General features: G+C 38.2%; 1 protein-coding gene across 3 annotated transcripts in view; it reads left to right on the forward strand.

Annotated features, from left to right (window-relative positions):
* Nucleotides 1–13,303, forward strand: part of PTPRB (protein tyrosine phosphatase receptor type B) — a 126,343-nt gene that overhangs the window by 54,592 nt on the left and 58,448 nt on the right. For all 3 annotated transcript variants that reach the window (XM_003927795.4, XM_010338431.3, XM_003927796.4), the window contains 3 exons: nt 884–1,144; nt 6,681–6,947; nt 10,933–11,196. In XM_003927795.4, coding sequence (XP_003927844.2) covers nt 884–1,144; nt 6,681–6,947; nt 10,933–11,196 — 792 coding nt within the window. The remainder of the gene's footprint in view (nt 1–883; nt 1,145–6,680; nt 6,948–10,932; nt 11,197–13,303) is intronic.

The raw sequence follows: 13,303 nt of genomic DNA on the forward strand, positions 1-13,303 counted from the left end.
AGGCACCAACAGTTTATTTATTTGTTTATTTATTTGAGATGGAGTCTAGCTGTGCAGCCAAGGCTGGTGTACAGTGACACCATCTCAACTCACTGCAACCTCCACCTCCCAGGTTCAAGCAATTCTCATGTCTCAGCCTCCCAAGTAGTTGGGACTACAGGCGCAAGCCACAATGCCTGGCTAATTTTTATATTCTTAGTAGAGATGGGGTTTTGCCGTATTGGCTAGGGTGGTCTTGAACTCCTGATCTCAAGGGATCCACCCGTCTTGGCCTCCCAAAGTGCTGAGATTACAGGCATGAGCCACTGTGCCCAACTAACATTTTATTCATAACAATGTCTCCTAGAAATTGTAATATTAAAACCTTTTAAAGGAATCAGTTTTGATTCTTTGTATAAGACAAGTCCTCAGTTTGATGCTATTGTTACTTGCCAGCCAACTCTCCCTTCCTTGAACACATCAGTGTTCCCCGCCTCAGAAACGAGGGAAAGTTGCACTTGGTCTCCCCAGCCTATGCGGATAACAAATACTCCTAACTCCACCTAAATACTCAAACAGGAACTTAGTGATTTTTTGAATGACAAGATTGGAATAAATACTTTTGTATTACAGAATTCATATAAAAAGATAAACTCTAATATAAAGTATTAGTCAAAAATCAATGACTCTTCTAGCAAAATATTTTCCAGTTGAGTCTTTATTTCTGGTTACGTTACATTAACAAAGCTTTTGTGGTAAGATTTTGTTTCAATGCTGAGAGGCATTCATTTAAAAAATGTTGAACTGAAACACTCTTAAGGGGGGAAGAGAAGAGCTCTCAAAAGTGTACTCTATGAATGTGCCTGTCCATCAATAACCCAAGTCTCCATTGCTTTTTCCTCAGTCCCCCTGGCTGTCTTACAGCTTCGTGTCAAACATGCCAATGAAACCTCACTGAGCATCATGTGGCAGACCCCTGTAGCAGAATGGGAGAAATACATCATCTCCCTAGCTGACAGAGACCTCTTACTCATCCACAAGTCACTCTCCAAAGATGCCAAAGAATTCACTTTTACTGAGTTGGTACCTGGACGAAAATACATGGCTACGGTCACCAGTATTAGTGGAGACTTAAAAAATTCTTCTTCAGTAAAAGGAAGAACAGGTATTAACCTTTATGAATTTTACATTTTAAAGTGTTCTGTCTGCTATTTAATTTAACATGCAATTTACAAGTATTCATTAACATATTTAAAATGCTAAAAACATGCAATTTACAAGTATTCATTAAGTGCCATTTATGTACTGGGCATTGTTTTACGGATCCTTCTATTGCGTTCGTTTTCTATTTTACCAATTTCAGTTCTTATCTTTATTAGTTCCTTCTTTTTACTTTGCTTGAATTTATTTTGCTAAACTTGAAAAGAACTACCCTTCCAAGGAGTTTTGCTGCAAAGGAGAGCAGAGAAATAGGGCAGCATCTACAAGAAAAAGTATGGTTGAAAGGAGGATGATTTGTTTAAGGGTAGAAGAAATAACAGCATGTTTTATGCTGGAGAGAATGATATGGAAGATGTAGAAGGGAAATGATGATGACATAAAGTAAGAGGGAAAAATCGCTGCCTTTATTCCATAAGTAGGCCAGAGGTATTGGGATCTAGAGCGTAAGTGAAGGAATTGGCTTTAGAAAGCAGCATGGGCAATCTAACCTCAGTGTCAGCTGGAATATTAGTCTGTTTTCACACTGCTATAAAGATACTACCCAAGACTGAGTAATTTATAAAGGAAAGAAGTTTAATTGACTCACAGTTCCACATGGCTGGGGAAGCCTCAGGAAACTTACAATCATGGTAGAAGGTGAAGGCGAAGCAGGCACCTCCTTTTTCTTTTCTTTTTTTTTTCTTTTTTTTTTCTTTACCCAACCAATGGTATGGCATGCTAAGCAGGGGATTAGCATGGGGATTACAATCCAAGATGAGATTTGGGTGGGGACACAAAGCCAAACCATATCAGCTAGGAAAGAGAGAATATGTGGGCACAGATGCCAATAGGTGGACAGGTGTAGGGTGAGCAGTTATCTTCTAGTTGCTCTCATTTTTTCGGTGTAATTGGAAGCAAAATCATCAAGATTTCCCTTTTTAGCTGGATGCAGTGGCTCACACCTGTAATTCCAGCACTTGGGGAGGTTGAGAAGAGTGGATCTTGAGGCCAGGAATTCAAGACCAGCCTGGCCAACATGAAAAGACACTGTCTACTAAAAATACAAAAATTAGCTGGGAGTGATGGCATATACCTATAACCCCAACTACTTTGGAGGCTGAGGCAGGAGAATCGCTTGAACCCAGGAGGTAGAGGTTGCAGTTAGCCGAGATCAGGCCACTACATGCCAGCCTGGGTGATAAAGTGAGACCCTGTCTCAAAAGCAAAAACAACAAAAAAAGATTTTCTTTTTCAATGTATGTACTATTGTCATGTATCTTATTTTTCTCTCCTTTTTTGATCCCATAAAAAACATCATTACTGCTTTATATAGTCAGCATCTTTTTAGATTTACCTACCAATCTACTACCTTTTTTTCTCATTTTTTTCTTCCTGTATCTGAGACGTTTTATCTGGGATTATTTTCCTTTATCCTGGAGAATGTTATTCAAATTTCTTCACTGACAGCTTCTAGGGACAAACTCTCTCAAATTTTGTTTTTGCTGGGCATGTTTTTCTATAGCTGTCATCTTTATATAGCTCTCAGTCTTGAAAGATATTTTCCTTAAGTTCCAACTCTGTTTGAAGTTATTTACTCTCAGCACATAGAAGATATCATTCTACTCTTTCTTGCATTTATTGTTGTTGCTGAAAAGTCAGCTCTCAGTCTAATTTTTATTTCTCTATAAGTCTGTTTGCTATGACAGCTTTTAGGATCTACTTTTTGCCTTTGGTGTACAGAATTGTTTCACAATAGTAATCAAGGTGTAGATATATGTCTTTTTGTTTTTCCTGCTTAAGATTTATTGGTATTTCTGTACTTTCCAATTTAGTGTCTTTCTACAGTCCTGGAAATTCTCAGCTATTAACTCTCCGATATTTCCTCTTGCCTTTTCTCCATCCCCCCGCCCTGTCATAGTCTGGTATTCTAGAACACACATATACAAACACACCAATATATTTCATATTTTCCATGTGTTTTCTCTCTCAACTACAGGATAGGTAATTTTCTCATCTCTTTGATTCATTTCATTAATTCTTTCTTCAGCTCTAATCTATCTTAAAATCTGTGTTTTAAATTTTAATTGTTCTTCACTTTAAGCATTCTCTTTGGCTCTCTTTCAAATTTATGTTTTGCTCTGTTGCTCTTTAGTTATGTTTTCATTCCTTTCCTGCATTACTATATGCAAATTAACAATGCTTACTTTCCATCCTATGTCTGATACTAGCTGAAATCTTCAGGAGTTAAGTCCTATTGTCTTTTAATTTTCCTGCCTTTTTTAAATGGTACTTTATTTCTTTAAACATATGTGATTTTTTTTTAACTATAAGCTCATTTTCCCTAGAATTTTATTCTGTGGAAACTATTTAAGGCCATGTTTGAAGGTGAGTTAAGAAAGAATTTTCTTTTCATTTGATTCTTTCAGGTGTACAAGACTACTATCAAATCAGACTTACTTTAAATTGTCAACTTGAGGTTTTTTGATCATCTGGGTTTTATAAATTCAGGTTACAAACACATTGAAACTATCTTAAGTTTATGAATTCTAAGAGGAAATCATTTTCTACATTCAGTATTAAGAAGGCTGAGGCTGTATGGGGAGTAAAGAAGGAATATTTTTTTCACTTATACTCAGATTGTAGCCCTTCCTATGTTATGCAAGGCCACCTATGAGTTTCTTCAGCCTGGAAAAATCTACACTTTACCTACTTTCTCCAATATCCTGCAATGCTATAAAATCAAAGCTTAAATTTGCATTTGAAAGGTGCTCTCAACACAACAGTTTGCTTCATGATCCAATTATCTCTCTATCCTTTACTTTTTGGCCTTTGAGGATCCGTTACATTCCTGACAAGTCATTCATTTACATTTTCATATTTTATCCAAGATGCATAGTTGTATTTATTGGAAGGATTTTCATGGTATCTAGATTATTACACTGCCAGGAATGGAAGTCCAAGGCATTGTTTTAGACCTAAGGTCATTTTTATCATCCCCACCACCCATCTTGCTAGGTCATATGGTAAAAGCATGTTTAACCATGTAGGAAACTACCAAACTGCTTTCCAAAGTGTTTGTAAAATTTTACATTCCCACCAGAAATGTATGAGATTTCCGCTTCCTCCACATTCTCAGCATGTAGTACATATTAACAGTTTATTTGTTTTAAAATTTAGCCATTCTAATTGAATAGCCATTATAATAAGATAATAGTATTTCATGTAGTTTCAATTTGCGTTTTTCTTTTTTTTCTTTTCTTCCTTTTTTCTTTTCTTTTTTTTTTTGGGATGAGTCTTGCTCTGTTGCCAGGCTGGAATGCAGTGATATGATCTTGGCTCACCGCAACCTCTGCCTCCAGGTTTCAATTGATTCTCCTGCCTCAGCCTCTCGAGTAGCTCGGACTACAAGTGCGTGCCCCCACACCCAGCTAATTTTTTATTTTTAATAGAGACAGGGTTTCATCATGTTGGCCAGAAGGTCTTGAACTCTTGACCTCGTGATCCACCCAACTCGACCTCCCGAAGTGCTGGGATTACAGGCATAAGCCATCAGCCTAGCCTAATTTGACTTTTACTGATGTCTAATGGCTTTGAGAATCCTTTCACAAGCTTATTTATCATACATTTATCTTCTCTGGGGAAGTTTTCATTCAACTATTTTGCTGAGTTTAAAATAGGGTGGGTTGTTTGTCCTTGGTCAAAATGTTTTCTGTCAGTTTTTCATTTTATCAATTTTTTCCTTTCATAAATATGTTGTGATATCTTATCTAAAACTCTTTGCCTAAATCAAGGTCACAAAGGTTTTCTCCTATAAGTTTATAGTTTTAGGTTTTAAATGTAGGTCTGTAACCCATTTTGAATTTTTATATATGCTGTGAGATATGGTTGAAAGTTTTTTTCTTTGCATATAGACACCTGACAATTCAGCTCTATGTATTGAAAAGACTATCTTTTCTCCATGAAATTGCCTTTGCATCTCTAAAGAAAAATCCATTGATAACAGACTTGTTGTTCTATTTCTAGACTCTCAATTCTGGTCCATCAATCTGTATGCCTGTCTGCCCTTTGCCTGTATTATCCCGTCTTGTTACAAGACTTTTAGTGAAATCCAGTCATGTTAGTCCTCTAACTTTATTCTTCTTTTTCAAAATCCTTCGGCCATTGTAGCTGTTTGCCTTTTATATAAAATTTAGAATTATTATTGAATCTGATCCATATACAGTAAGATTTTTTAATGAATACGTTTGTCTCTTAAGCCAGAAGCCAATGAACTTTGATAAAGAGGGGTGTCGGCCGGGCGCGGTGGCTCAAGCCTGTAATCCCAGCACTTTGGGAGGCCGAGGCGGGTGGATCACGAGGTCAAGAGATCAAGACCATCCTGGTCAACATGGTAAAACCTCGTCTCTACTAAAAATACAAAAAATTAGCTGGGCATGGTGGCACATGCCTGTAATCCCAGCTATTCAGGAGGCTGAGGCAGGAGAATTGCCTGAACCCAAGAGGCAGAGGTTGCAGTGAGCTGAGATCGCGCCATTGCACTCCAGCCTGGGTAACAAGAGTGAAACTCCGTCTCAAAAAAAAATAAGGGGTGCCAAGGTTCCAATCCCTTTGATTACTACAGTCCAGGAAAGAGGCACAAAGAAGAATGTATGTTGACCAAGTGCCAACTTCAATATCTGTGTATAAGATTTGTTAAACGATAGGTTGGAAGAAATAAACTTTGTTAATTAGCAAAAGAACACAGGCTTGGGAGTTACACAAATCTAGCTTTCAGTTCCAGGTTGGCTATTTGTTACCACTGTGATATAGGCTAAATTACTTATATTTTGTTATCATTGGTTTCCTCGTTAATAAATGGAATAAGGAAATCAAATTTATAGAGTTCTGAATGTGTGTCAAATAATATAACCTTCATGAGCCATATAACTCATAACTGGCACATAGTAGGCATTCAGTTATTGTTATTATTTCATAAAATATATTGTTATAATTTATATTATTATCAGGGTTTCATGTATAATAACAGCCCCTTTGAGAATGTGCCAGTAAAGAGCTAACTAGTTTGCTAGACCATAATCAACAGACTGAAGGGAGTTCCCAATACCACCCCATAACAATCATTGGCTCAGGTAGATTAGATAGCTTTGAATTCTCATGGGGTAAGGACAGATAACATTGTATTAATTAAGCAGTTTTCAAAAACAGCAGCCTTCATTATCTAAAATTTAATATCAAATCAGAACTACTTAATAAGCATGCATCATCTCATCCTTGGATCTTAAATAATTTTGATTCTCTGTATAAGCATCTTCTTCAAAGTAGTAGAGCCTCTCTAGAGGAGTTCTCCATCTGCCACAGGAAATAAAACTGAGAGTCTATAGCCACAACACAAAAATTATTTTTAGCACTTTCAAGTCTGTCTCCATTTTTTGACTCATTTTTCTTACACTTTCTTAAGGTGACTAAGTGTCATTTGTTTTGTCTTCTGTCTACTGTTTTAGTGCCCGCCCAAGTGACTGACTTGCATGTGGCCAACCAAGGGATGACCAGTAGTCTGTTTACGAACTGGACCCAGGCGCAGGGAGATGCAGATTTTTACCAGGTCTTACTGATCCATGAAAATGTGGTCATTAAAAATGAAAGCATCTCCAGTGAGACCAGCAGATACAGCTTCCACTCTCTCAAGTCCGGCAGCCTGTACTCCGTGGTGGTAACAACAGTCAGTGGAGGGATCTCTTCCCGACAAGCGTTGGTGGAGGGAAGAACAGGTAAGTGGAGCTATGTGTCTGTGACTTACTAAGATCTGAATACGTGAGGCCCTTATATCAGAATATTACAGAAACATCCAAAAATCAGGCTCATCCCTGGCCTTCCTAAAAACTAAGTTTCAGTGCCACTCAGAAGGCATGGAATGGAAATTGGGAGATGGGTGATGGCAAGAGAGAAGAAATTCTGAATTTTTTAACATCTCCAGTAAACATGTCAGAATTCCTCACTTGATGCCTAGGCTTATCCTCTTATTCCGATGATTTCCTTTGACATGTTTATGTCCCAGTTAAGGTAAATAGTAATGAGATAAAAAACAAAACAAACCTCCCAAAGAAAACAGCTTTTACTCTTTTCTTTTCTCAGTTTTCAAGACATAAAAAGAAAATGATCTCTAATTAATATGATGAGAAGTGGAGTTGGTCTAGTTTTCAGGTCTCATATATTTTCATAAGCAACATTAATAAGTGCCTAATACTATATGCCATCTAAACAATTTTTTTTTACCCTTAAGCACTCCCTGTTAGAAAGCTAAGAAAAGGCTGGGCGCGGTGGCTCACGCCTGTAATCCCAGCACTTTGGGAGGCCGAGGCGGGTGGATCACGAGGTCAAGAGATCAAGACCATCCTGGTCAACATGGTGAAACCCCGTCTCTACTAAAAATACAAAAAATTAGCTGGGCATGGTGGTGCGTGCCTGTAATCCCAGCTACTCAGGAGGCTGAGTCAGGAGAATAGCCTGAATTCAGGAGGCAGATGTTGCAGTGAGCCGAGATCGTGCCGTTGCACTCCAGCCTGGGTAACAAGAGTGAAACTCCGTCTCAAAAAAAAAAAGAAAGAAAGAAAGAAAGCTAAGAAAACAAGTAAGTGTCATTATGGTCATGTGTGTCAGGGAGCCATGGAACTGAAGGAGATAGAATTTTCTGCATAATAAAATAAAAGAACATAAAAATTAATATATATGACATATAAAATTTATGTTCCAGTTTCTTAGAAAAAAAATTACATAAACCCAATAGAAGCTCTGATAATTATTAGTGACCGTGCCTACTTAATTTTTTAAGTTGAATTTCAGGCATCTCTTTCATTCTTAGCACTCAGATTCTGAATATCAGCTGCAGGCATCATAGATGCATCTCTTTCCAAAATCATGAGTCTCGCCTACTTAATGAACCCAGAGGACATTAACTTCATTAACTCTCCCAGAAGAACAACAAAGTTACCGAGATGTTTCATAGTCTGGTAGAAATTCACTGGTGTACGCCCATTTCCCTCATTCTATGGCCGCTGACACTTCTTTCTCCCTGATATTTTCTTTCCTTTCTTTTAATAGTTCTTGGCACCATCCGTTCATTGGTGTAGCATACCTGGGGGAAGGGGGCTGAAAAGCTTAGCTTGGAAATCAGGAAGCCTGGGTTTTGATCCTAGCTCTGCCATTGACGTATTTCCCTAAGCTTCTGCGTTTTAATCCATGAACAATAATTCACCCTACCCTGGATGTCAAAGTAGGGAAGGAGAAATAATAAGAAAGCTGAGGAGAGGAGTGGAGGAGGACCTTGCATTCATTTCCCAGTGATTTGCAGTTGTATCAATCACGTTAGACTGATTGAATTCTTGCTTAGACATGTGTAATGTCAGTGTTCATGACTGGATGTCTCTATTGGTTGATTCTTTTCCAAGTAGCAATTCAGGAATCCAGTCTCCTACTGTCGGTGGCTCTTCTTTGCTGTAGGTCCTCAGAGCTCTCCTCATTTCTCCAGAGAATGAAGGTGAGGGAGGGGCACAGATCATCAGACTTGGGAGTAGACATTTCACTTCCACCCACATTCCGCTGGCCAGAACTCTTACATGGCTACATCTAACTGCCTGGGAGCCTGAGAAATGTAGTCTAGCTGTGAAATGGTTGGTGAACCATATTCTGCCACACAGGTTGATTCTCATTTTAAATGCCAGAAGGATTGTCCAACTTGTTGTAAGCTACTAAAATAGTCTGTGCTATCTCTTGAAATAACTGGACACTTTAAATAAGTAGAACACATAATTATTTTTGCACCTGTATTTTAATTAGAATAAAGGTACAAGTATTTGACCCATGTTATATGATAGAAGCATTCAAAAAAGAGACAAGAAATTCTTTGAAGAATGGTCATCAAATTTTGAGAGAACCAAATATGAGTAAATACGAGCATGAGTTATTTTACTCAAACATATGAGTGCACATTATCATGATAAAGGAGGAAAATGGGAGACTCCTGTACAAAGAATCACAGTAGCAGGGATTTTGAAAAGTGCCTTTTAGTAAATTTTATGCTCAGTCAGTAGTAAAGAATTCAGTAGCTAAGGCCTTGATAATCCTTATCATCTCCTCTAATGGCTGAAATATTGGTCAATACTGACATAATTTTGAAGGATATTCTTATATTTCACCTGTTTCCATAGAATTGAAACTTGTAAATAAACCCTCCTAACCCAGATAAGATGGCAGAATATTTAAAATTAAAAGTATTAGATATAATTAATGAATCTAATTCTAATCTGAGAAAATGCTCATCCTAAAGAAAAAACAAATTTTGTATCTATTTTTTCTTAAACATGTGAATCATATTTCCGGCAAAACTTTTGATAATTGTATCCTTTCTAAAACAATGTTAGTAGCTGCAGATATTTCCAGCAGTTTTTAAAAACAAGCGTAATGAGTTGCTTTTTAGAGCAACCAAGGAATGTATGGATGGTTGGATGGAGGAAGGTAGGAAAGAAAGAAAAAAAGGAAGAAGGAAAGGAAAAGATGTACTAATATATAAATCTTCTGGCTAAAAGTTCAACTTTATATCTAGGAAATGTCCATATATGTGCATCAGCATTAGCAGAGTTGTTCCGTAGAATGCGGTTTATAACTTTTAGTGATGGATAAGTGCTTTTAAGTATAAGGTATACTTTGGGGCTTAATTCGTAACGTCAGAGCGTATTACATTAGAAGGATTCTCAGAATTCGTCTAGCCAAATCCTGTCCATTGTAAGTGATGTTCTGATATTGAAAAATCATGTGAAACTGTTAAGTTAATCAAGTAATGATTAAAACAGTAGTGCAGTTCATGTATACTGTAGGATTTTACTCCTATATTTATTTATGGTAGTACTATTCAATGGGCACCTACTTCTGATATGTGGTTCAACTTTTACTCAATACTGCAACTACTGATTTGCTGACAATACATCCAGCCAGAGAGCTTGTTGAAGACATTCGTGCCTTTTTCATTTTCGTATACCTGGCAACTAGTAGGTTTTCAGTAAACATTTGTGACACTAATCTCCAATTGATATAAGCAAATGATTATAGTTGACATCAGAAAAGCCATTATTGCCATAATAGTTCTCTCTGACCTTGGTCCAGCTTCCAGACTTCTTACTTCCAAGATAGGTTTTTAAGCTGATTTCTTACCACTAGAGGGCAGGAATCACTTTGCAAAGGGAAAGCATTCCCTCTGGTTGTGTTAGCTGTTAGACTTCCCGGGAATAAGTAACTTCATCACAAGGAGATTGAAGTTATCCTAGTTTAAGGTCTTTAGAAAAGCTATCGTATTCTTCCCCTTTCTCCTCAAACATTTTTGCTTTATTGGTAAGTTTGGTTCAAGTTGGTTCATTTGGATGGTTGATATATTTGTTCTCTTTCTTACAGGGAACCTTCTAAAATATTCTATAAAGATGCCTCCACTTGAAATGCTTTTACAAACAGCGTCCCCATAAAAATATAGTAGTGGCATCCTTATATTTACAAGGCATCCCAAAGGCCTCCTGATATTTTTATTTTGGTTAGCCTTCTGATGTAAGAGCACTCAGCTTCTAGAAGCTAAATCCTCACACTTCCTTGACCTCTTATGTAATCAGATTAAATCTCCCTGAGTCCATGGTTTGTGCTGATTGCAATAGATGACTCAAACTTCTGACTGTGTTTTTCTTTTTGAATCCCCCTCATCTTTCAAAATCACAGTCCCTTCCAGTGTGAGTGGAGTAACAGTGAACAATTCCGGCCGTAATGACTACCTCAGCGTTTCCTGGCTGCCGGCGCCTGGAGATGTGGATAACTATGAGGTGACATTGTCTCATGACAGCAAGGTGGTTCAGTCCCTTGTCATTGCCAAGTCTGTCAGAGAATGTTCCTTCAGCTCCCTCACCCCAGGCCGCCTCTACACTGTGACCATCACTACCAGGAGTGGCAAGTATGAAAATCACTCCTTCAGCCAAGAGCGGACAGGTAAGGCTGTATGAAGTTTCAGTGCTCTGTAAGAACCAATCCACATGTGGCTCAGGGCACCACAGAGCTGTAGCAATTCTGTAATGATGGGATGAAAGGCTCTTGAGATCACAAAACTGTTATGGAGTCTTTGTATTTTAATCCAAAAAATTCCTTGTGTGAGCAGACGCTTTGTGACTAGAATTTATATTATATTCAAATAGTGTAAAAAGTATTCCTGTTTATGGAGTACTTTTGGTTGCTAGGGCCTGATTTTATATATGTTAACTAACCCTTATGAACTCCTTATTGAGGTAGCCATTGTTATTATTCCCATTTTACAGATCAGGAAACCAAGGTTCAAGGAGGTCAAGTAACTTGCCCAACTGTTTACCTTGTTAAACAGCCAGTATGTTTCAGATTTTAAACCCAGTTCCGAATGACTCCAGTGCCTACGAAGCTCTCCACCCTAAAATCCTTCCTGAAATGTCTGCTGATCAAAATCGCTGTTCATCCTTTTTCACACAATGTGAAAACGTGAACCTTTATAGTTCTAGGGCTAGGGAGCAAAAGTCTTAGCAAAGGAAATGAGTGTTCAGTCCAACGTGCTGAAAATAATCAAATTTAAATAGCTACCGTTTCCCAATATAATCATGCTCCCTGGAGTTTATACCTGAGGATTTCTGCTTAAGGTTGGCACCAGTACATTGTCACATGCGTCCTACTGAGCTGTGGGTTGGTTTCCGTATTTTAAAATGCCAGTTTTTCCATGAGGTTCTCCAACAATTGTCCTTGTCCTATTACCTGGCAAGGGCCTGGGGCTTCGTCAGCACTCAATAAATATCTGGTGAAGGAATAATCAGAAATCACTTAGATCAAGGGTTCCACGTGGGAGTCCATGGTTCATGGGAGACTTTAGGAATATAGTAACCCCTGAAATTGCTTGTGTGAAGTTGTTGAGGAAAGAGTCAGAACCCTTGAGAAGAAAGAGTCCATGGCTTTTATCAGATTCTCATGGTTTCTGTGACCCCCCCACCAAAAGCTAAGAACCTCTGATTTATATTGTTACAGGATGCTGGCATTGAAGGGGTCCCTGGAATGATCTAATCCTATCTCCTCATTTGGATAAAGAAAGTCCCGCAGAAGGAGTGTGGCTTCTCCAAGTTTGCAGGGCTGACCAGTAGCAGAGCTCAGCCTAGCTGCAGTGTTGTGTCCGTTCTATCATGCTGTATCCGAGAGCACCGGTCAGGGATATAAAGAGATTATCCCTACCCTCAAATGATTTTAAGTCCAGTTACACTGACAATCACAATAATGACTTAGATCTGAAAAGCAGATTTCTATTCACAAAGCAGTCTTATGTCAGGGTCTCATATTGATCAACTTGGAGCCTAAAAATCACCAGAAATTAAAGGATGTGTTACCTAACTACCAACCCCTTGCTTCCTATCAATGTTAATTCATGATGATTTCCTATTCGTATGACTTTAATATTGCAAAGCCTTTTGCTGAGATTGTTTTTAAATGCAAGAACAGTGATTCTTTATTTGGTGCATCCTCTACGCCTTGATCAGCGTGAACCTGGACTTGGTGTATAACTAATGGAGGCAAATTATTGCCCCCGACAAATCGGTTTAACTGGAGAATCATGTCTGAGTTGTTGTCTTGATTATATTGGCTGATTATCTTAATGCTCTTTTCCATTTCTGTTGCTCTTGTTCTATATTTTGGGTGAAAATACCAGTAGTTCTAATTCTGTATTACGTTATCTCACTGGTAGCGAGGCAAGTCTCTACAAATTACCCCTATTCCTCCTGGAGAGCTCCTTGTTGACTTAACGTGATATTCAGCCCGGTTTTTCTTCCTGTAATAGTGGCTTTGCCTTCAGCAAATTGCCTGCATCATTAACTTTTCTTAGCCCATGCATAAAATGTCACTTCATAATTTCCTCTCCCTAACCCTGTGATGACTGTATGCTAATTGGGTTTAGGTAAATATCTTGGAGAAAGCATATCTGCCCTTGCTCCGTATCTGTGGTGAGATATATTCCAAAAGCTAATCAGTAAACACAGTGCAAAAAGGATGCTAATGAAACTTGTAGGTGTGAGGAGCATATGAAAAATGGAGC

Source organism: Saimiri boliviensis, chromosome 7, assembly GCF_048565385.1.
Source record: "Saimiri boliviensis isolate mSaiBol1 chromosome 7, mSaiBol1.pri, whole genome shotgun sequence".
NCBI classification, from domain to species: domain Eukaryota; kingdom Metazoa; phylum Chordata; class Mammalia; order Primates; family Cebidae; genus Saimiri; species Saimiri boliviensis.